This window comes from Somniosus microcephalus, chromosome 2, assembly GCF_052327205.1.
Source record: "Somniosus microcephalus isolate GS21.2 chromosome 2, FLI_Smic_1.0, whole genome shotgun sequence".
Taxonomy (NCBI): Eukaryota; Metazoa; Chordata; class Chondrichthyes; order Squaliformes; family Somniosidae; genus Somniosus; species Somniosus microcephalus.
Window position 1 is genome coordinate 122,711,153 of NC_140988.1, and position 21,919 is coordinate 122,733,071.

Here is a 21,919-nt window from a genome sequence, read left to right on the forward strand (position 1 = left end):
TGCTCAACAAGTTTCTAACGCCAGAGAAGGGCGAGCGCCGATTCTGAGGCCTACAGGGCGTTGGGTGTTGAAGCTCAGGCTGACTGACCCACCCCTTTAAGAGCCGGCCGGCGCCTGGAAGTCTCGTGGTTTCCCGTAATTGAGATCACCTGCGCTGCGCCCATCCGCGTCGATATTGAGTAGCGCCTGAACTTTTGCGCCTTAGGAGCACCGTGCAACGGCTGAATTAGCGCCTCAATCCCCTTTGGGGGCGATGCAACCCAATATCTCGCCAGGCAGCGATAAGTTTCGTCTGGCTATAAACTTTGCGCACCGCCAGTTCTAGCGCCTCAAGCGGGGCTATACCCAATTTCTAGGCCATAGAGTCATAACGGCACAGAAGGAGGCCATTCGGCGCATTGAGTGCACACCGTCTCTCTGTAGAGCAATCCAGTCAGTCCCATTCCCCCGCTCTATCCCCGTAGCCCTGCAAGTTTATTTCCCTCATGTACCTATCCAGTCTCCCCTTGAAAACATTGAGGGCTGGATTTTCTCAGCCCCAAGGAGGCAGGTATGGAGGCGGGACTGCCGGGAAAAAATTTGGGGACGGGTGGCAAACCCGCCCCCAACCCGCCTCCGTGCCCTCTTGCCAGGAGACAGGAAGCCGTCCTGCCCCGGGTCCCATCTCCTTGGAGGCGGGACGGGATTAAAGCCTATTACCTGCCTGTTAACAAGTAGTTAACAGGCAGAAAATAGGATTGTCCCCATTTTTCGTGCTGAATTGCTGGCTTCCCAACCTGGGGGATCCCCGCCGGTGTGTAGGAGGTGAGTAGGGGGTCGGAGGGGTCTGAAAGTGCGATGTAGAGGTAAGTGATGAGTGCAAGTGTGGAGTGGTAAGTATGTGAGGTGAGTGTAAAGTGTTATAAAATGTTAACTTACCTTTGTTTCTACTTACAGCTTTCAGCCGCTGTGGAGCCGGAGTCCCCGACATCTCCATTGTAGAGATCACAGACTGGCTGTTGCATCCTCCGATCCAACAGCCAGCTGATTTCTGCAAAGTAGAAAGGTTTGATGAGTCCTGAACACAAGCACTCATCAAACTACACAGAATATCAATGTTTGACAGCTTCACAGAGCTGTTAAACGATTACATTTCTTCTTTCAAAAGCTCTTGATAGATGACACATCATACGTTGACGTGCTCTGTCATTGACTTCCCCCTAATTGGCCTGCTGAGCCCGCCGGATTAATAAGGTCAATCAGGGAAAATTCCCGCTGGTTGGCCAGAAGCTGATGGAGGCGGGACTGAAACCCGGCAAGCAGCAGTCCCGCCTCCAAAAGCTTCCCATTCAGAAAATCCAGCCCTGAGTGTCTCCGCTTCCACCACTTCCATCTGCAGCGAGTTCCAGATCCTCACCACTTGCTGCACAAAAAAAATTTCCTCACTTCCCCCTGTATCTCTTGCCCAAAACCTTAAATCTGTGTCCCCTAGTCCTTGTACCATCAACTAGTGGGAACAGCCCGTCATAATCTTGTACACCTCTCTCAAATCACCCCTCAACCTCCTTTGCTCTAATGAAAACAAATCCAGCTTCTCCAACCTGTCCTTGTAGCTAAGATCCCCCATCCCCGGAACCATTCTGGTAAATCTCCTCTGCACCTTCTCAAGGGCCTTCACATCCTTCCTAAAGTGTGGTGAACAGAACTGGATGCAATACTCCAGTTGTGCCCTAACCAGCGCTTTATAAAGGTTCAGCGTAACTTCTCTACTTTTATACTCAATACCTCTATTTATGAAGCCCAAGATCCCATATGTTTTGCTAACCACACTCTCAATATGTCCTGCCTCCTTCAGGGACCTATGCACATTAACTCCCAGGTCCCTCTGTCCCTGCACACTCTTTAAAACTGTGCCATTAAGTGTATATTGCCTCTCCCTGTTCCTTCTGCCAAAATGCATCACCTCACACTTCTCTGTATTAAATTCCATCTGCCCATTCTGCCAGCCTTTCTATGTCCTGTTGCAGTCGATTAATATCATCATCACTGTTCGCCACACCCCCAAGTTTGGTGTCATCAGCAAATTTAGAAATTCTACACTGTATTCCAATATCCAATACTGCCACCTCACCTCCTTTCTTTCTTTCCCTATCTTTCCTGAACACCTTATATCTAGGAATATTTAATACCCAATCCTGCCTGTTTTTGAGCCAGGTCTCCATTATCGCCACAATATCATATTCCCATGTGGCTATTTGCGCCTGCAGCTCACCAACCTTATTTACCAGACTTTGTGCATTTATACACATGCCCTGTAAACCTATCTTAGAGAATACAAGAAGGTCTCTTAGTCTGAACCCACCTAATACCACACTGTTTCTTACTCTAGTGCTATCTGTCTCTCCCAATCCTTTGTGCACTTTGTTTCTCCATTCTAATGCTACATCCTGGTGCCCACCCCCCTACCAAATTAGTTTAAACCCTCCCCAACAGCACTAGCAAACCCCTCCCCCGCGAGGACATTGGTCCCGGCTCTGTTGAGGTGCAACCCTTCCGGCCTGTACAGGTCCCACCTCTCCCAGAGCCGGTTCCAGTGTCCCAGGAATCTAAAGCCCTCCCTTCTACACCATCTCTCCAGCCACGCATTCATCTGCTCTATCCTCCTATTTCTGTACTCACTAGCTTGTGCCACCAGGAGTAATCCGGAGATTACTACCTTTGAGGTCCTGCTTTTTAATCTCTTTCCTAGCTCCCTAAAATTTGCCTGCAGGACCTCATCCCTCTTTCTACCTATGTCAGGGATACCAATATGGACCATGACCGTTGGCTGTTCACCCTCCTCCCTCAGAATGTTCTGCAACCACTCAGTGACTTCCTTGACCCTGGCAACAGGGAGGTAACATACCGCTTTGTGGAACACCTCCATTCAGTCCGTAAGGGGGACCCCGAGCTTCCGGTGGCCTGTCACTTTAATTCTCCGCTCCACTCCCACTCAGACTTCACCGTCCTCGGCCTCTTGCATTGTTCCACAGAAGCTCAGCATAAGCTCGAGGAACAGCACCTCATCTTTCGATTAGGCACTTTTCAGCCTTCTGGACTCAACATAGAGTTCAACTATTTCAGATCATAACCCCGGCCCCTATCATATTTATATTTTTTATCCACACTTTTGTTCTGTTCTTCTCTCCCACATGGCAGCTGTCTTTCATTCTGCCAGTGCAATTTACACTTCATCTAGAGCCATCCTTTGTTTCTTAACCTGTCCCATTACCATCCCCTTTTGCCTTGAATATCTCTTAATGTCTCTCAATCTCTCCTGCCTTCTATCCTATCAAAGGCCTTCCTTTTTGTTCTTTCATCCCCTCCCCCATTTCCCAGCTCCCACACTTGCTTAAAAATCTGTTCCATTTCCTGCTTTTTTCCAGTTCTGACGAAGGGTCATCGACCTGAAACGTTAACTCTGTTTCTCTCTTCACAGATGCTGCCTGACCTGCTGAGTATCTCCAGCATTTTCTGTTTTTATTTCAGATTTCCAGCATCTGCAGTATTTTCTTTTTGTTTTGTTGAGGCAACATATCATCCTGGAGTCACGTCTGCGGCTGCAGAAACGCCTGTCTGTTCCCCTAACTATTGAATCTCCTACCATTATTGCTTTCCCGATCTTCCTCCTCCCCTCTGTACAGCTGAGCCACCCGTGGTGCCATGGACCTGGCTCTGGCTGCACTCCTCACCAGTATTCAGTACTGAATACCTTTGGGGTAGAGAATTCCAAAGATTCACAAACCTCTGAGTGAAGAAATTCCTCCTCATCGCAGTCTTAAATGGCCTACCCCTTAACCTGAGACTATGCCCCCTAGTTCTAGATTCTCCAGCCAGGGGAAATGACTTCTCAGCATCTACCCTGTCACACCCGCTCAGAATCTTATATGTTTCAGTGAGATCACCTCTCATTCTTCTAAACTCCAGAGAGTATAGGCCCAATCTACTCGATCTCTCCTCACAGGACAACCCTCTCATCCCAGGGATCAATCTAGTGAACCTTCGTTGCACCGCCTCTAAGGCTAGTATATCCTTCCTCCGATAAGTAGACCAAAACTGTGCACAGTACTCCAGGTGTGGTCTCACCAAAGCCCTGTACAATTGTAGCAAGACTTCCTTACTTTTGTACTCCAACCCCCTTGCAATAAAGGCCAACATGCCATTTGCCTTCCTAATTGCTTGCTGTACCTGCTTGCTAACATTCTGTTTCCTGTACGAGGACACCTAAATCTCTCTGAACACCTATATTTAATAATCTCTCAACATCTGCCACCATATTGCCCACGCACTTAACCTGTCTATATCCCTTTACAGGCTCTTTGTGTCCTCCTCACAGCTTACTTTCCACCTAGCTTTGTATCGTCACCAAATTTGGATACATTACACTCAGTCCCTTCATCTGAGTCATTAATATAAATTGTAAATAGCTGAGGCCCAAGCAATGATCCTTGCGGCACCCCACTAATTACAGCCTACCAACTGGAAAATGACCCGTTTATCTCTACTCTCTGTTTTCTGTCCAGTAATTAATCCTCTATCCATTCTAATATATTACCCCCAAACCCATGAGCCCTTTTCTTGCATACCAACCTTTTATGTGGTACCTTATTGAATGCCTTTTGGAAATCCAAATATATTACATCCACTGGTTCCCCTTTATCTACCTTGGTAGTTACATCCTCAAAAAACTAATAAATTTGTTAAACACAATTTCCCTTTCATAAAACCATGTTGGTTCTGCCTAATCATATTATGATTTTCTAAATGCCCTGTTACCACTTCCTTAATAATGGATTCCAGCATTTTCCCGACGACTAGTGTCAGGCTTAACTGGCCTGCAGTTCCGTTTTCTCTCTCCCTCCTTGGAGTTGCAGTATGATAACAGTCACATTGGAAAAAATAACAATTGTGATGTTATTCTTGCAAATACATTGTAGTTTATTGTATGGAATTCCTTTGTTCATTATATCATTTTACAGTACATGGAGCATAAGCAATTGTGACGAGTGGACTAAACTTAACTTTTTGTTTTCCTCATTATATATTCCGAAGTACACCATGGTGAGCTTTAAAAAAGCAATAATGTGAATAGAGAGATTACAATTGTAGAGGATGGTTTAATGCACTCCCTATTATGTTGTAAGAGTTAGATCATGCTGTAGATGCAGTAATGCCAACTCTCATGAATTAATCGCGAGAGACGCGATTTTTAATGAAAATTTACCCCAACTTGCAAAGGTTAGTGATAATTGGTAGGATTTTTTAAAAGTTTTTTGTAAAGCATTTTCAGATGCAGTAAAAGAGTTTTTGTAAGTAGCTGTGACCTGTTAGCGATTAAATAAGACCACTAATGAGGTTTATAAACCATAAAATAACAACTCATGATTTCTTACTCAATCTCATGATTATTAAGAGTTTGTCTCATGATTTATGAGATGTTGGGGTTGGCATTACTGTATTAGGTATTTTGGAATCCAAGAGTGGATCATGTTAAACTTGATCATTCTGTGTTCACTGTCTCCCGGGGGTGCTATGGCCCGGAAATTCGAAGTGTTTGCACTAGCTGTTAAGGTCCTTCTTGGGGTAAAAAATGGCGGCCGCCCGCTGCCGACTGGTCCTGCGGCAGCGGCCATTTTCAGCAGGTCGGCAGCGCTACTGTTGCCTGCATTCGCCGAAAGTATTATAATTAGTCGGAGCGTAACGTCAATCGGTGATCAACACCAAGCTGACGCCTGCTCATCCATTTTGGAGATCGCCGCTCCACTTGCTGCCCTCTCCAAAGCACGCCCGTGCGTGCTGCCGCTGACAGCGCTCCACCAGCGTAAACAGCAGTTCCATGAGGACACTTCAAGTGAAAAATGTAAGACAGCCAGAAAGTAAAGATAGAATTATCTCCACATAGCTAATGTAGTGTTTATATTAATCGCAAGCCTAGGTCTTGATAGCGAATGCAAGATTTATAGGTAAAGTTTAATTTTTTTTCAGTGGTTTGCTTATTTGAAACTGCCCTGCCTGACATTGTATACTGAATGTGTAACAAATGGGAAGATGCAGAATATTGCAAGTGATTAATAAGTGATGGTATAGTAAAAAAAAGCCTCAGTTGTCAGACCCTCCTAAGCTAGTGACTAAAGTGACCTCAGCATATCAATGAAATTATGACTGCAGTATAATGGTTTAAAAAACTACAAACTGCTGGATTTGATCACTCTATATCTGCGCTATATCTTTTTCTTCCTGCTTCATGAAAATTTAAACAAGCATTTAAAATAAAGAGCTTTGCTTGTGTCACTTTGATGCACTTTAAACAAGAGCTTTCTCCACAAAAGCTGAATGCAATGCTGTAACATTGATTGGTGAGCGGGCGGCAGGTAAATTGTTGTAATAAATACGGCAACTGTTCCATGCATGGGCTAGTGACTCGTTTCTTCCTCGTTCTCCTGAAATGCAAGTGGGACACAGACGTGACCTTCGGCCTCCTGCTGAGCTTAGTGACTAAAAAAACACATTGCACCATAAATTCTCCGCACCGCTGATGTAAATTAGCAGGCTGCAACAAAATACCGGTGCTGCCTGCGCTCTCTCTGTGGGCAACCGTTAGCCCTGGCCGGCGCTGTTACCAGCAGGTTTCCGGTCTACTCAAAGTTCTAGGCCTGTGGCTTCAGAAAGGCAATAAACTTACTCTTTACTCAAATTTTGTTGTTCATCCTGTAACCAAGTGCCATGTTAGAAGTAAGCAAAATATGGCATATCTTTTTCTTTAAATAGCTTTTGTATTAATTGAAAGAATAATGCAAAATTTTGGCTGTATGTTAAATATATACCAAATCACACAACAATAATTGCTTCATGCAATATATAAAACAATTCTGAGAAATACTACTTGATTATATGTTTTCTCAGTTTCTTTAATAACTACTTTAGCTAGTACAGGAAACTTTGTTATATCCGGCACCGACGGGACCGAGCTGTTGCCGATCGATCAAAACTGCCAGACATACAGAGTTAATGTTGAAGCATACGGAGATTTTCATCTCCGTATCTGACAACAAACACTGTTGCTTAGCAACAGCTTCAAACAGTCGGCCCGTACCTTGGAAGCGTCTCTGTAGCTTAGCAACAGCTTCAGAGAGACTTTCCAAAGCCTGACTGTTGGGGGAAAAAAGCCACGAGAAGAAAAACAACCTAACAGAACGGCTCCTGATTTCTGCCGGTAGATCGAGGTTTCCGGACATACAACCTCCGGATAAACCAAAGTCTCCTGTATTTGTTAATTCTCTCTGGAGTTTTCAATCTTGAGACATCATGGATTAATTGCTTTATCTGTCTCTGCAGATTTATAAAAACCTGTGGGCAGCAGTTCTTCAGGGCAAGAAGGTACTTGAGAGACCATCGTGGTGGGTCGAATTTTGTGCCAACAAGCCCTCCATTGGAAGCATGAAGTCAAAGCTCTAATTCATACTCCATTTAAATACACATCTATAAACCAAAGCATACATAATATGGCTACTCTCCAAAAGTAATTCATGGCTGTGAATCACATTGGGACTTCACATATAATTGCAAGTTTATTTATCTGCTCTTTTAATTGATTTAAAGTATCATAACCATTGCTAACATTGATTTCAAATATCATAACCGTTACTAACATATAAATCTAAAATAATGGACTTTAAAAACATAAGCTTATTGTAAAGAATTTGAATTTTTTCCAATTGATTCTTTTATTACTGTAATATGGCAGCCAAGAATAACCTTTGCTCAGGAATAGCAGATATGAAAAGTAATGCAATTGTCAATCATGAAACCTTTTGATTTTATGTCAGATCCATACATTTAAAATGCAAGGAGTATGCAACCTGGTTGTGCCTACATAGTCCAGAGTACTAACAAAGTATCAGGGAACAATGAATAAAGTGAAATATTTAATTTAGTTTAGGACAATAATGTTATATTCTACATTATAATTGTCATTGTTGGTGTAAGTAAACACTTTAATGTACAATGTTTAATTTGTATTTCTGTTAAACTAACAGTATATGCTGTCCTATGAAAGTTAAAAATAATTGTGAATGTTATGATGTCTGAAAAAAAAAGATTTAATATATTACTTGTAACATTTGTTATGATGTAGATGATTGTTAAAATTCACCAGCCTTGCCAAATCTGATTGTATAATTAAATGATTTTACAAATGTAAGTGCTTTGGTCACAGCATTTGAAAATGCATTGTTCTGATTCATTGAACACATGAAGGTTACCCTCATGAGACACTAGCATGTGATAGAGCATTGACCAATCGCCCCTTAGTGCTAGCAGGAAGCTCTTTACTACTACAGGTTGAGCTTCCAAAATCCAGAGTTCCGGAATGTTCCAGAATCCGGACTCCAGGACGATTGGTGGCAGGGTCGTCTGGAATCCATAAAATGTTCCAGAATCCGGACACCCTGTCAAACCGTTTCCGCCACCAGCCGGGCCCAGTGAAAAGTCAAAAATGAAATCCAACTACTGTACAGTGACAAAAATTGCAAGAATAAAAACACCAATCCTACCTGTTCCAGGCCAGGTCTTCACAGTCACCGCACCGCTGCTCCTGGGTCCACAGCAACTTTGCTCAGCACACAAGTCCTTTTGGCCAGAATCAACTCTGCACAGCACACAAGTCCCTTTGGCTAGAACCAACCAAGCTCCTGCGCACAAGTCCCCTGCCAGAATCAACTCTGCTCAGCACACAAGTCGCTTCAGCCAGAATCAACTCTGCACAGCACACAAGTCCCTTTGGCCAGACTCAACCCCAGGTGACCCACCTACACCCCATGCTGAGACCCCAGCTGACCCACCTACATCCCATGATCAGACCCCACCCAACCTGACTCCATTGCTGTGGTGTTTTCCCAATTTAAAGATCTGCACAGGTAAAGATTGTGAGTTTGTGCTGTCATTGCAAACATGTCAAAAAGGCCAACAGATACCCCAATGGGTTCAGATAAAGGAAAGAGGAAGCATAGTTCACTTTCAATTGCCAAGAAGGTTGAGTTACTTCAGAGATTAGATAGAGGTGCTTCAGTGAGAAGATTGAGTGAGGAGTATGGTGTTGGACTCTCCACCATCTATGATATTAGAAAACAGAAAGAACAGCTCATGAAGTTTTATGCGGAAAGTGATGTTCATAAGGAAATGAGTAAGAGAAAAAGTATGCATAAGCCGAAATGTGATGATTTGGATCGAGCAGTGATGGAATGGTGGCGACAGAGGCGAAGTGAAAAGGTTCCTTTGTCTGGCCCAATGGTGGTGCAACAAGCTAAAATATTCCATGCACAACTGGGGATTGAAACTCCATGCGAGTACTCTTCTGGTTGGCTAGCCAAATTTAAAAGGCGTCATGGCATCAGGCAACTGAAAGTATGTGGTGAGAAAGCCTCAGCAGATCATGAGGCAGCTGAAAATTATATTGCTCAACTTTTAGATTATGCAAAAGGGCTGACTTGCAAAGCTGCGCAGGAATTGAATGAGGACGATGTCGCAGAAGTCATGGACATAGACAACGGTGCTCCCATTGTGCATGCAGTGACAGATGAAGAAATCATGCAGAGGGTTTTGCATCCAGAAGTAAAGGATGAAAGCAGTGAGGATGATGCCTGTGATCAAGTTGAAAAAGTGCCGATTGACAAAGCAATCAATCTTTGTCAAGAATTAATTCACGCCTTAGAGCAACGAAGCTTCATAAGTGAAGAAGAAATACTGCAGGTCTACAGAATTCGGGAAAGATTAGTGAAAGAAAAGCCCAAATTATTTAAACAAACAACAATATTAAATATCTTTCAAAAGATGTCGCAACAGAAGGCCCAAGACCTATAGCGTGCAACTACACCAGTAATTTCCACATTTGATAATCCTATTGCTGGCCCATCATTAGCCCCAGACATCATAGCTGAGCCCTCTACCTCAAGCACAACCTCCAGCCAATTGTAACTATACCTGTTTATTTTTACTCTAACAAATAAAAGCCTTCATTTACTGTTTTATATTTCATAACTGTTTTACAAATAAAAACCTTTATTATATTTCATGCTTTGAGTACTGTACATTCCTTTTCAAATTTGAAGATGGTAGCAAAAGATACAGGCCGGGAAGCTCACATTAAGTACAGTTACAGAGTACTGCGTTGCAAAAACAAGAAAGGGAGGCTTACCATGCGTGGCGAAGAAGCGAGGACTACAAGGCCTGCGAGGAGAAGAACGACAAGGTGACGTCCAAAAACCGGAAATATCGCAACCTGGGCTCAGGCATTTCCAGACTCGCAACGTGTTTCTGATGTCCAAAGTCCAGAAACGCCCGAACCCAGGTTGCGATATTTCCGGACTTCGGACATCAGAAACACGTTCCGAAGTCCAGGAAAACACGAAAACCGGCTCGGCTTCGGTCCCGAGGTTGCCGGATTCAGGACGTTCAACCTGTACAACAAAAAGAAAGTACTGCAGATGCTGGAAATCTGAAATAAAAACAGAAAATGCTGGCAATACTCAGCAGGTCAGGCAGCATCTGTGAAGAGAGAAACAGAGTTAACGCTTTAGGTCGATGACCTTTCGTCATCTGATGAAAGGTCATCGACCTGAAACGTTAACTCTGTTTCTCTCTTCACAGATGCTGCCTGACCTGCTGAGGAGCACCAGCATTTTCTGTTTTTATTTTAGCTCTTTGCTACTGTTTGAGCCAGAGTAGAGGCTTTTCAGTTTTTTAAAGTTGCAAAAGACCAGAACAGAGTAGTGATTCAAACAAGAGCAGAAACTATGACCCCGATATTGACAGGGGTGGTTCTCGTAAGTGGGGCGGGGAGGAGTTTTGGTCGGGAAACCCCGATCCCCGCATGATGTGCATGCGTCTTTTTTTCTACAGCATCCCCGCCCAGAAGTCAGCCTGATTGACAGGCTTTGCTCCCCATTGGGCGAGGAGCACTCCGGAGGAGGTGGCTGGAGCAGATAGGGAGCCTGCTATTGAGTTAGTGGGGTGGGACAGGTGGGGGTCCGATCCCCGAGGGTTCTGATCCCTGACCCCAGGGGTCTTTGGATGGGGAGGGATGCAATGGAGGGGTCTGATGGCTGGGGTGCGCCCAATGGCGGAGGGAGTCTGATGGCAGGGGTATTGGCCTAGAAATTCAGTTGCGTTCGCCAGCCGTTAGCGCCATAAGAGGAGTAGATCTCGAGCGCTAGGCACTTAGCGGCCGGGCGCAGAGCGATCTGCGCCTACGCCCAACTTCAGTAGACATTTAGCGCCGGCACAAAGTGTTTCCGCGCGCAACTTATGACGTCATTTCGTCGTGCAACGCCGTTTGTGCGCCCCAAACCGGAACTTCAGTGGCGCCCGCCCAATGTGGGCGTGGCGCTGTTAAGAACTGTGAAGTGGAACGCAGCAGAGACCCTGCGGGCCTCGGGGAGCGCTAATTAAAGGGCACTTAGACTGAACTATAAAGGCCAGCCATTTTGCTGCAATGACTTTAGTGCAACGGATTTCTGGACAGAGACCAAGGAAGAGACCTTACTGATTTGGGCCAACATAGGAGAGGTATTTTTGGCTTCTGCCCAGAGCTTGGAAATTTGACTCATTGTGATTTCACTGTTTGCAAGTATATTATGGGGGCTGCATGGGGTTCCAACCCTCAGTTCCAGTATTATGTGCGAAGGGCTCGCAGACGCTGTGTGAGAGGTGCAGCCATGCCTAGACGCAGAGGGGCCATCAGGCGTCGGCAACGTAGGCCTTACCCACTCAGGGAATACCGCCAGCAGGTGTCCTATCTCACCATGACTGCCGCGCAGTGTGTTAAGAGGCTGCGCTTCAGAAGGGAGGTGGTTGCAGAGATCTGCCAGCTGCTTCACAGAGATCTGCGTCCACAGCTGATGAGCAGAACGTCTCTGTCGGTGGAAGTGAAGGTCACGGTGGCTCTGAACTTTTATGCAAGCGGCTCCTTCCAAGCCGCTGCTGGGGACATAGCGAACATATCCCAGTTCACCGTGCATCGCTGCATCCGGCAGGTCACCGATGCCCTTTTCACAAGGAGACACCAATTCATCTCCTTCCCCATGACCCTAGAGAGGCAGGAGCAGCGTGCAGTCGGATTTGCGAGAACAGCGGGCTTCCCCATGGTGCAGGGCGCCATTGACTGCACACATGTGGCTTTGCGGGCACCTATCGACAATGCCGAGGATTACGGCAACCGGAAGGGCTACCATTCCCTCAATGTACAGCTGGTGTGTGACCACAGGCAGCGCATCCTAGCTGTCAATGCCCGCTTTCCAGGCAGCAGCCACGATGCATTTATCCTGCGCCAGACTACTGTGGCTGACATGTTCCAGGCACAGCCTCCCCCAAGAGGATGGCTTATCGGGGACAAAGGCTATCCTTTGTGTACATGGCTCATGACCCCGCTCCGCGCGCCCAGGACCCCTGCTGAGGAGGCATACAACGAAAGCCATCAAGCCACAAGGAACATCATAGAGCAAACGATTGGCGTCCTCAAGCAATGGTTCCGCTGCCTGGATCGCTCCGGCGGATCTCTGCAGTATTCGCCGGATAGAGTCTCCCAGTTCGTCGTCGTTTGCTGCATGCTGCACAACCTGGCTATCCGCAGGACTCAGGCACTGCCACCTCACGTTGGACCACCACCTCAGGAGGACGAGCAGGAGGACCATGAGGACGAGGAGGAGGAGTACCAGCCCAGGAGGGAGCCACAAGGTCCAAGGACCGTCCGTCGGCGGCTTATTGAACGACACTTCTAGGCCCCCTGTCAGGGAATGGCTTGTGGCAATGAAGGCACATGAATGCAGCCGCTCCGCAAGCCCTCAGCCGGTTAACGCAACAACCACTTGAAACATCACACATGGACAAGCTGAATAAAGAAAAAGCTTTATTGAACAAACTCAGGGCCCTTCCCACATGAAACCCAAAAACACACAACACCCCCAAAAAACAGTCAAAAACATATCTCACTCCCACAACCTGGGGAGGAATAACAAAACTTGTCCATCCAAATGGCCTTCATCCTCGGCCTTACCAAAAAAAAACCCCCCATAGACAGCACAAGCACCCCCATATAAAAAAACATTTGCCAACACACTCTACTTTGTGTGCCGAGAGGGCGAGTCCTTCTCCAGCCTTTTCCGGCCACTGGACAACCTGCTGCTCCGCCTCAACCTGGGCCCTGTGGGTGTTGCAAGGCTGGGGGAAGGCTCCTGAGGGGCACATTGCGTGACGGCAGATGCCCTTGGGGGTCGGCCTAGACGAGCTCTGGCCCTCGAGGGGCCGGCTGCTGACTGCTGCAGCTGTGGCTGGGCAGCATCAGTCTCTCCAGCAGCTCGTCGCAGCTTTGCTGGGGGTGTGGCAGTGGCGGCTGCAGCAATGGGGGCAAGCTGGCTGATGGCAGGCGCTCGCTGGTCGCCAGAGACACTGGCACTCGGCCGGGCTGGCACTGCAGCAAGCGCAGCAATCTGGTGAAGGCCAGACCGCTGTGCTGCAGTAGCACGGCGGGTGCCCTGGCGATGCATGCGTGACACAGCGAGTGTGGCAGCAGTGAGTGCCTGTACTGCCCTGGTCTGTGCCCGCATCAGACCAGCCAGTGACTGCACGGCACCACTGATCAACTGTCCACTCGCTGCCTGTACTGCCCTGAAGTCGTCCCGACTCGCGTCCTGTGCTGCCCTGAATTCGGCCCGACTCGCGTCCTGTGATGCCCCGAATTCGGCCCGACTCGTGTCCTGTGATGCCCCGAATTCGGCCCGACTCGCGTCCTGTGATGCCCCGAATTGTGCCCGACTCGCGTCCTGTGATGCCCCGAATTGTTCGAGACCCCTGGCCTGTGCTGCCGCGAGTTGTTCGAAACCCCTGGCCTGTGAGGTCCCGAAATCGGACACACTATGAGCCAGGGACTCAATGGCCTCAGGCAACCGTGCCACAACCCCCATGAACTCGGTGTGCCGACGATCCGAGTCCGCGGACATTTGATCAAGGAGGCGCACCTCCTGGGCGAGGACCGTCTCCGGACGGGAGGCCGGACTCTCCCTCTGGGGAGAAGGCCGCCGAGCTGGCCGACCCTTCCCGCGTGGCTGCACGCCACTGGGCCCAGCAACTACACTCCCCTGCAACACTTCCCCCCTCTGGGGAGAAGGCCGCCGAGCTGCCCGACCCTTCCCGCGTGGCTGGACGCCACTGGGCACAGGAGCTACACTCCCCTGCAACACTTCCCCCCTCTGGGGAGAAGGCCGCCGAGCTGCCTGACCCTTCCCGCGTGGCTGGACGCCACTGGGCACAGGAGCTACACTCCCCTGCAACACTTCCCCCTTCTGGGGAGAAGGCAGCCGAGCTGGCCGACCCTTCCCGCTTGGCTGGACGCCACTGGGCACAGGAGCTACACTCCCCTGCAACACTTCCCCCCCTCTGGGGAGAAGGCAGCCGAGCTGGCCGACCCTTCCCGCTTGGCTGGACGCCACTGGGCACAGGAGCTACACTCCCCTGCAACACTTCCCCCCTCTGGGGAGAAGGCAGCCGAGCTGGCCGACCCTTCCCGCTTGGCTGGACGCCACTGGGCACAGGAGCTACACTCCCCTGCAACACTTCCCCCTGGCTCTCCTCCAGGGAACACGTGTCCCCTCCATTGCCATCCCCTGGTGCGGATGAGGGTTCCCCCGATGTGCCGCCTTCCTCTTGCTCCTCCTCGTCCTCCTCTTCCGAGGGACTGACACTCGCAGCTTCAGGGACCTCCTCCTCACCAGCTGAAAGCAGGAAGGCACAAGAGTAGCTTTAGAGTGAGGACAGGGCGTCAGCGAGGGAGGCATGAGTGGTGGCATTCTGCGCATTGGTCGGACAGTGGCAAAGGATGTAGATCTGAAGCGCAAGGGGAACGAGAGAGGTCCAAACGGTCATGTCCTTACCATTGGGGCCCAGCACAGGGTCGGCATCTCCAATTGCAACGGGGCCAATCACCCGGGCATCCATGACTCGACCCACGCGCTCCTCCAGGTCACTGAGCTGCTGGAACTGGGCACGGCCTCCCCCGGTGACAGTCCGGCTCTTCAGATTCTGGGCCAGCTTGGCCTGCAAGAGAAAGGACGGCCTCTAAGTACAGTGTGGTGCCCTGTTGTTGTGTGCACTGCCTCCCATGGTCGAATAGCTTGGCCAGTGTGGTGCCCTGTTGTTGTGTGCATTGCCTCCCATGGTCGAATAGCTTGGCCAGTGTGGTGCCCTGTTGCTGTATGCACTGCCTCCCATGGTCGAATAGCTTGGCCAGTGTGTAAAGTGCAGAAAGTGCAATTGATGTTCATGCCAGTGCCATAGCTGCTGGATGAAGGCTGGCCATTAGGGCTTTGAGGTCCCTTTGCCCATAATGTGAGGTGCACATGCAAGGATGAGGAGGACACTGGAAAGGGTACTCACCCTGACAATCCGAGTGAGGTCGTTAAACTTTTTCCGGCATTGGACACCAGTCCTGGGGACATCGCTGTTGGCTGTGACCCTCTGGGCGATTTCCCTCCAGGCTCTCCTGTACACCCTCTTGGGAGGCTTCTTGCCACTGTCCGGGAACAAGATATGGCTTCTCTTCTCCAAAGCCCTAACCAGCACCTTTAAATCATGGGCAGAGAAGCGCTGCGCTCGCTCACGGGCCCTCTGCATCCTTCCTGGCGCTATTTCTCTCCAGCAGCAGTGTTTAGGCCTAGCTGGAGGGCTGCAGTAGCCAGGGCGTGGCAGCAGACCAAGTCGACCCTTCCCCCTTTAAGAGCTGGCCGGTGCCAGGGTGTCTGCTGTCAATCAAAACATGACCGCACCTGCGCTGCGCCCGGCCTCGGCGGTATCAGTCTGCACCGCCGGCTTAGCGCCTAAAGATAGCCGTGCAACGCCAGTTTTAGCGCTCGAGCGAACTCCTTGGCCAAAGCTACTGAATTTCGGCGAAGTGGACTCCACTTTCCGGCGGGCGCAAACTTTAGCGGCCGCCCGACTTTACCGCCCCAAAAGTGGCTATACTGAATTTCTAGGCCATTGTGTCTAATGGCAGGGAATCAGGTTAGCTTGGTGGACTGGGAGGAAGCACTGCTGCTCCTTCTGGCCCACAAGCGGTGCTGTAAGGGCACGTACTTATTCCCAGAAGCTGTCCTCGTTTCCCTTGAGCTGCTGGGTTTCCTGAGGCTTGGAAAACCCGCCCGGCCAAGGTTAAACCTGTAAAGCAGGTTAAATGTGAAGCTCCCAGGCTCATTATAATATTTAAATGGACCACCAGATTCCTGGGAGCAGGTTGGTTGCCCCCCGTCCTGCCCCCGTTAAACCCGGAAGTGGCAGGGTTGGAGGCTATGTTCCCTCTAATGTTTTTTTGTGTGCATGGTCCCTTTAAGTGGCTGCGTGGCCCATTCAAATTTTCGCACAGGAACGCTTTTCCCCACTTTAAAGCCAGCGAGCAGCCTGCACGGGACCTCCAGACCGCTTTGCAGCTGCACGGCCACGCAGCCTAACGGGAACGTTGGTTGGAGACGGGTTGAGTTTTGAGGTCAGGTTTGAGATTTTTTTAGTTCTTACATCTCACCTGACCCCAACCCACCTGTTTTGGGGGGTTAAATTATCCCTTACGGGACAGATGATAGTGCCCATAGTGTTGATGGGACAGATGATAGTGCCCATAGTGCTGAGGCCTACTGTCCACCTATTGTGCATAGAGCAGCATAATGAAGGGCAGTAGCAACTCTGCTGCTGACGGCCTGTGTTCCATGCAAGAGCAATGCTCACCATGGCTTGAAAAGAAAATGAATACAATCCTTATCCTATAATACAATTTCTGCCTGAACATCACTGCTGGAGCTCAGTGTCCATATAAAATGGTGCTGGATGGTTGACCTGTTCAACCATGTTGGTTCCTGTTTGTTAAAGGGCCATGTGCCTGGTAATTGCTTCACATTAACCTTGTAATTGCATTGTCCTTTTCATTGTGTCCTTGCGTTTCACTATTGCAGCTATTCCCCATCAATCATCTGTGGGTTTCAGTTGAGGGAACTAACTAAGCTCTGCCTAAATAAGATCTATGGGGGGCGAATTTGGGCTCAGTAGTGCCCGTTATTTGGGCGCCACGAGGCCCCATAAGGTTCCAAATTTACGTCCACGGTGCGCGCGCACACTTCTGACGTGAAGTGTGCCAGACACCATATTGGTAAAGGGGTTAGCGCCTGCACACCTAACATCCGCCGGAAGCATGCAGAGCAGGCAGATCATGATGTCAATCAGTGTGTAACCTACGGCCTCGCTTAACCTCGTTAAGCAGCATGAAGGACCCCCTACTAATGCTATTTAAAGGGATCATCAACTATTTACAGGTTAGTTGCTGGTTTCAAAAGTCTGCGGGGTGTGGTGTGGCAGGTGCTGAAGTACTTTCTGGTGACTTCAAGGCTTCTGCACAAACCAGTTGCTCCCAGGCATGGGTGCACAAGTAGGCTTTCCTCTTGGAATCGAGCATGACTGGGAGAATGAGCAGAGGCCACGCAGAGCAGGACAAGCTGCTAGAAGAGGGAGGAGGAGGACAGGGAGAAGGGCTCTCAGCAGGAGACCATATCTTCCCAGCGTTTTCAGGGAGAAATTCTCCTACCCAAACTTCAATGATGACCAATGTTTGAGCCGTCTGCACTTCACTAAGGTCGTCACTGAAATCTGCCAACTGCTGCAGCCACAACTCCAAACTCAGAGCAGGGCAAGGATCACATTGCCAGTGGCTACGAAGGTGACCATGGCTATGAACTTTTATGCGTCTGGCTACTTCCAGGCTGCAGCTGGAGATATTAGCAACATCTCACAGTTTGCAGTTCGCTGCTGCATAAGAGAGGTCACTGAGGCTCTCTATTCAAAGAAACGTAACTTCACTTCATTCCCTCCTGCCAGAGAGAAGCAGGCGGAGCAAGCATGATGGTTTGCAAGGATTGCAAGCTTCCCCATGGTACAAGGTGCAATTGACTGCACGCACATTGCATTGTGTGCGCCTCATGTCAAGTCTGCCTTGTACCTCAACCAAACGGGATTCCACTCTCTCAACGTGCAGCTGGTGTGCGACCATAGGCAGCGCATCATTCAGGTCAATGTCCGGTATCCTGGCAACAATCATAATGCTGTAGGAATTGTCAGATTCCTAATCAAAAGACTGAGATCGAGTCAGTCTGTTAACCAAACGAAGTTTAATACTGTTTTGCAGAAGTAACAATCAAACGCAGGAGAACTAACAAACAGGTCTATGCTCAATGCTGGCTCCACGAGGACTGAGAGAGAGAGCTCCTCCCTCTGACGTCATCACGTTTCCCGCCGTTGGGAACGTCACGTGACCCACGTGGTGACATCATCGCGTTTGGTCTTAACCCTCTAGGGACCGCGCTATTTACATGTAGTAAAACAAATACAGGTACAGATTCATTCTGTTACAGATAATTATGTACATCGATATAAGAGTCCCTTGGTGGCTCTGCCACACGCGCCCCCCCCCCAGAATTGTCTTTAACAGTGAAAGTCAATCGAAGAGGAGGTCAGACAAGTCTGTTCAAACGACTCCTATATTCCCGGAGAGGAATTTGTTGAGCGGTAGATGGGCTGACAGGTGGAACGATTCATTCGGACGTAATAGCAGCGGGCGGTCGACCACGGCGCGGTGGTTGTGCAGTTTCGACCAGCCGGTCGAGGTCCAGGTGCACGGGCTTGAGGCGGTCAATCGAAATGTAGTCGGGTTTGCCCCCGATGTCGACCCAAAAAATTTTGTCGCCTGCCTCCCGCACCCGGAAGGGGCCCGTATAAGGAGGCTGGAGTGGACCGCGATGGGCATCATGGCGAACGAAGACAAACTCGGCCTGCCTTAACTCCGTTGGAATATGAGAGGAAAGAAGGCCGTGGTGCGACGTCGGAATCGGCTTAAAGGAGTCGGCCATTTCTCGGTGGGTGCTGAGTTGATCAGCCGCAGACCACGGCTTAGTTGGCGATGGCAAGAAATCGCCCGGCACCCGGAGTGGCTGGCCGTACACCAGTTCCACGGAAGATGACTGCAGGTCTTCTTTAGGCGCTGTGCGCAAACCAAGCAGAACCCACGGGAGTCGATCCACCCATGCAGTGCCCTGAAGGGTGGCCCTTAGCGACGCTTTTAGCGACCGATGGAAATACTCACACAACCCGTTCGCCTGCGGGTGGTAGACCGTGGTGCGATGGAGCTTGGTGCCCAAACCTGAGGCTACAGCGTTCCACAGCTCAGACGAAAACTGGACCGTGGTCGGACGAAATATCCAACGGGACACCGAAGCGTGCGACCCACGAGGAGATAAAAGCCCTGGCGACATCAGCGGAGGCAGTAGACGCCAAAGGAGCCGCCTCTGGCCATCTTGTAGTGTGGTCGACCATGGTCAGGAGGTGTGTGAACCCTTGTGACGGCGGAAGCGGCCCAATGAGGTCTACGTGGACATGGTCGAAACGGCGTTCTGGCACTTTGAAAGTGGCCAAGGGGGCTTTTACAAGTCATTGAACCTTAGATTTTTGACACACGACGCAGGTGTTAGCCCAGTCACGAACATCTACGCATCCCTCTCCAGACGAATTTAGATGCCAGTAATCTTTGAGATGCCTTCACGCCAGGATGCGAAAGTTCATGTATGGCATCGAAAACTTTGCGACGCCAGGAGGTCGGAACGATCGGGCGGGGATCCCCCAAGGAGACGTCGCAGAGCACGGAGGTGCCTGCTGAGTGGAACTGCACATCTGCTGGCTGGAGGCAGGAGGAGTCGGAATGGAACGCCTGTGTTTCCGGATCGGTGGCTTGGTCGGCAGCCAGTTGGGAATAGTCGATCCCCAGCTGAACGGCTTGGACGGTCGCACGCGAAAGACAATCAGCCACCACGTTGTCCTTTCCGGCCACGTGCTGGATGTCGGTAGTAAACTCTGAAATAAAGGTAAGTTGTCGCTGCTGTCGAGCCGACCACGGTTCGGTGGTCTTGGCCATAGCAAACGTCAGTGGCTTGTGATCCACGAACGCGGTGAAGTGGCGTCCCTCTAAAAAAATCGAAAATGGCGGATAGCCAGAAACAGCGCCAACAACTCCCTGTCAAACGTGCTGTATTTGCACTCATTACATCGTAGTTGGCGACTAAAAAGCGCCAGTGGCTGCCACGTGCTGCCGACCCACTGTTCTTGCACAGCGCCTATGGCGTAGTCTGAAGCGTCGGTCGTGAGAGCGATAGTGGCACCCGGCAGTGGGTGTGCCAACATAGTTGCGTTTGCAAGAGCGGTCTTCGTGTTGCTGAAGGCGCAGTCCATCTCGGGCATCCAAACCACGGGCCCTTTACCCGGCTTTCCCCTGAGAGCCTCGTAGAGTGATTGCATAAGTTGAGCAGCCCTGGGAACGAAGCGGTGGTAAAAATTTACCATACCCAGGAACTCCTGGAGGGCCTTGATGGACTGCGGCCGTGGGAACGCTGTAATCGCCTCTACCTTCGACTGAAGCGGCATCGCACCCTCCAAAGTGATGCGGTGGCCCAAGAAGTCGATATGTGGTAGGCCGAACTGACATTTGGCCGGGTTGATTATCAAACCATGTTGATGGAGGCAGCGAAAGAGGATGCGCAACTGGCAGATGTGTTCCTCTTTGGTGGAGCTGGTGATCAGAATATCGTCAAGGTAGACGAATAAAAAGGGAAGGTCCCGCAGCACCGAATCCATCAGATGCTGAAACGCCTGCGCCGCATTCTTAAGCCCAAACGGCATCCGGAGGAACTCGAAAAGGCCAAAAGGAGTAATGGCTGCCGTCTTTTGGATGTCTTGGGGGTGTACAGGCACTTGATGGTATCCCCGTACGAGGTCGACCTTCGAGAATATTGACTTTCCCGCCAAATGCGCGGAGAAATCCTGTATATGCGGTATTGGGTACCGATCGGGAGTTGTAACGTCATTAAGGCATCAGTAGTCACCGCATGGCCGCCATCTGCCACCGGGTTTCGGGACGATATGGAGTGGCGAGGACCAGGGACTATTCGACCGGCGAATAATCCCCAACCGCTCCATTGCGGCGGATTCTGCCTTAGCGGCCGCGAGTTTGATGGGTTCCAGGCGCCGAGCTCGTGCGTAAACCGGAGAGCCGGTCATTGCGATGTGGTGCTCCACGCTGTGTTTGGCGGTGGATGAGGAGAAAGTAGGCTTGGTTAGCTCCGGAAATTCCCCGAGCAGGCGAGTGAATTTATTAGGCGCGGGCGTAGCACAGGAGACCGTGTGCGACACAACTGAGCTGCGGAAACAAGGGATGGAGTTGAAAGTGGCCGCGTTAATCAGACGGCGATTTCTCACGTCCACCAAAAGGCTGTTGGCGCATAAAAAATCTGCGCCGAGGATGGCTTGCGAGATTTTGGCGGTGATGAAGTCCCATTGAAAACGCTGTCCGCCGAAACACAACTGGGCTCGCCGTTTACCGAAAGTACGGATAGCACCGCCGTTGGCGGCCTGGAGGGGAAAACCACGCCTCCCAGTCCGGATGTCGAGGACGGAGGCGGGCAGGATGCTACACTGCGCCCCTGTGTCGTATAAAAACCGTTGGCAGGAGATGGAATCAGTAATATAAAGGAGCTTCCCAGAATCGCCGATCGCCATCGCGGCCGTGGGACATCCCTCAGGCTCGGGCTTCCTTTCCCGGACTTGGCGCTGGTGTTTTTTCTTCGGTTGAGGCGAGAAACTGCAGGGAGGCCGGCAGCATCTGGCTCTCGCGCCGAAACGAGCGTGGTAAAAGCACAAGCCGGGCGATGGAGGCGTCGGGGCGGGATCCGCGAGGGGGGGTCGCCTCGTGGTGGCGCAGTACTGCTGTGTGACCGCATAAATGGTGTCTGTCTCAGCGGCAAGTGCGACGCAATCCGTAGCATCCGATCTTGCG

At 50.0% G+C, this 21,919-nt stretch overlaps 1 protein-coding gene across 4 annotated transcripts in view; it reads left to right on the forward strand.

The window, feature by feature from the left end:
• The window catches only part of acox3 (acyl-CoA oxidase 3, pristanoyl), a 307,072-nt gene extending 296,985 nt beyond the window's left edge, over nucleotides 1-10,087 (forward strand). For all 4 annotated transcript variants that reach the window (XM_085962200.1, XM_085962202.1, XM_085962201.1 and 1 more), the window contains one exon: nucleotides 7,354-10,087. In XM_085962200.1, coding sequence (XP_085818326.1) covers nucleotides 7,354-7,473 — 120 coding nt within the window. In that variant the 3' untranslated portion in view covers nucleotides 7,474-10,087. The remainder of the gene's footprint in view (nucleotides 1-7,353) is intronic.
• Nucleotides 10,088-21,919: the final 11,832 nt, after the last annotated feature.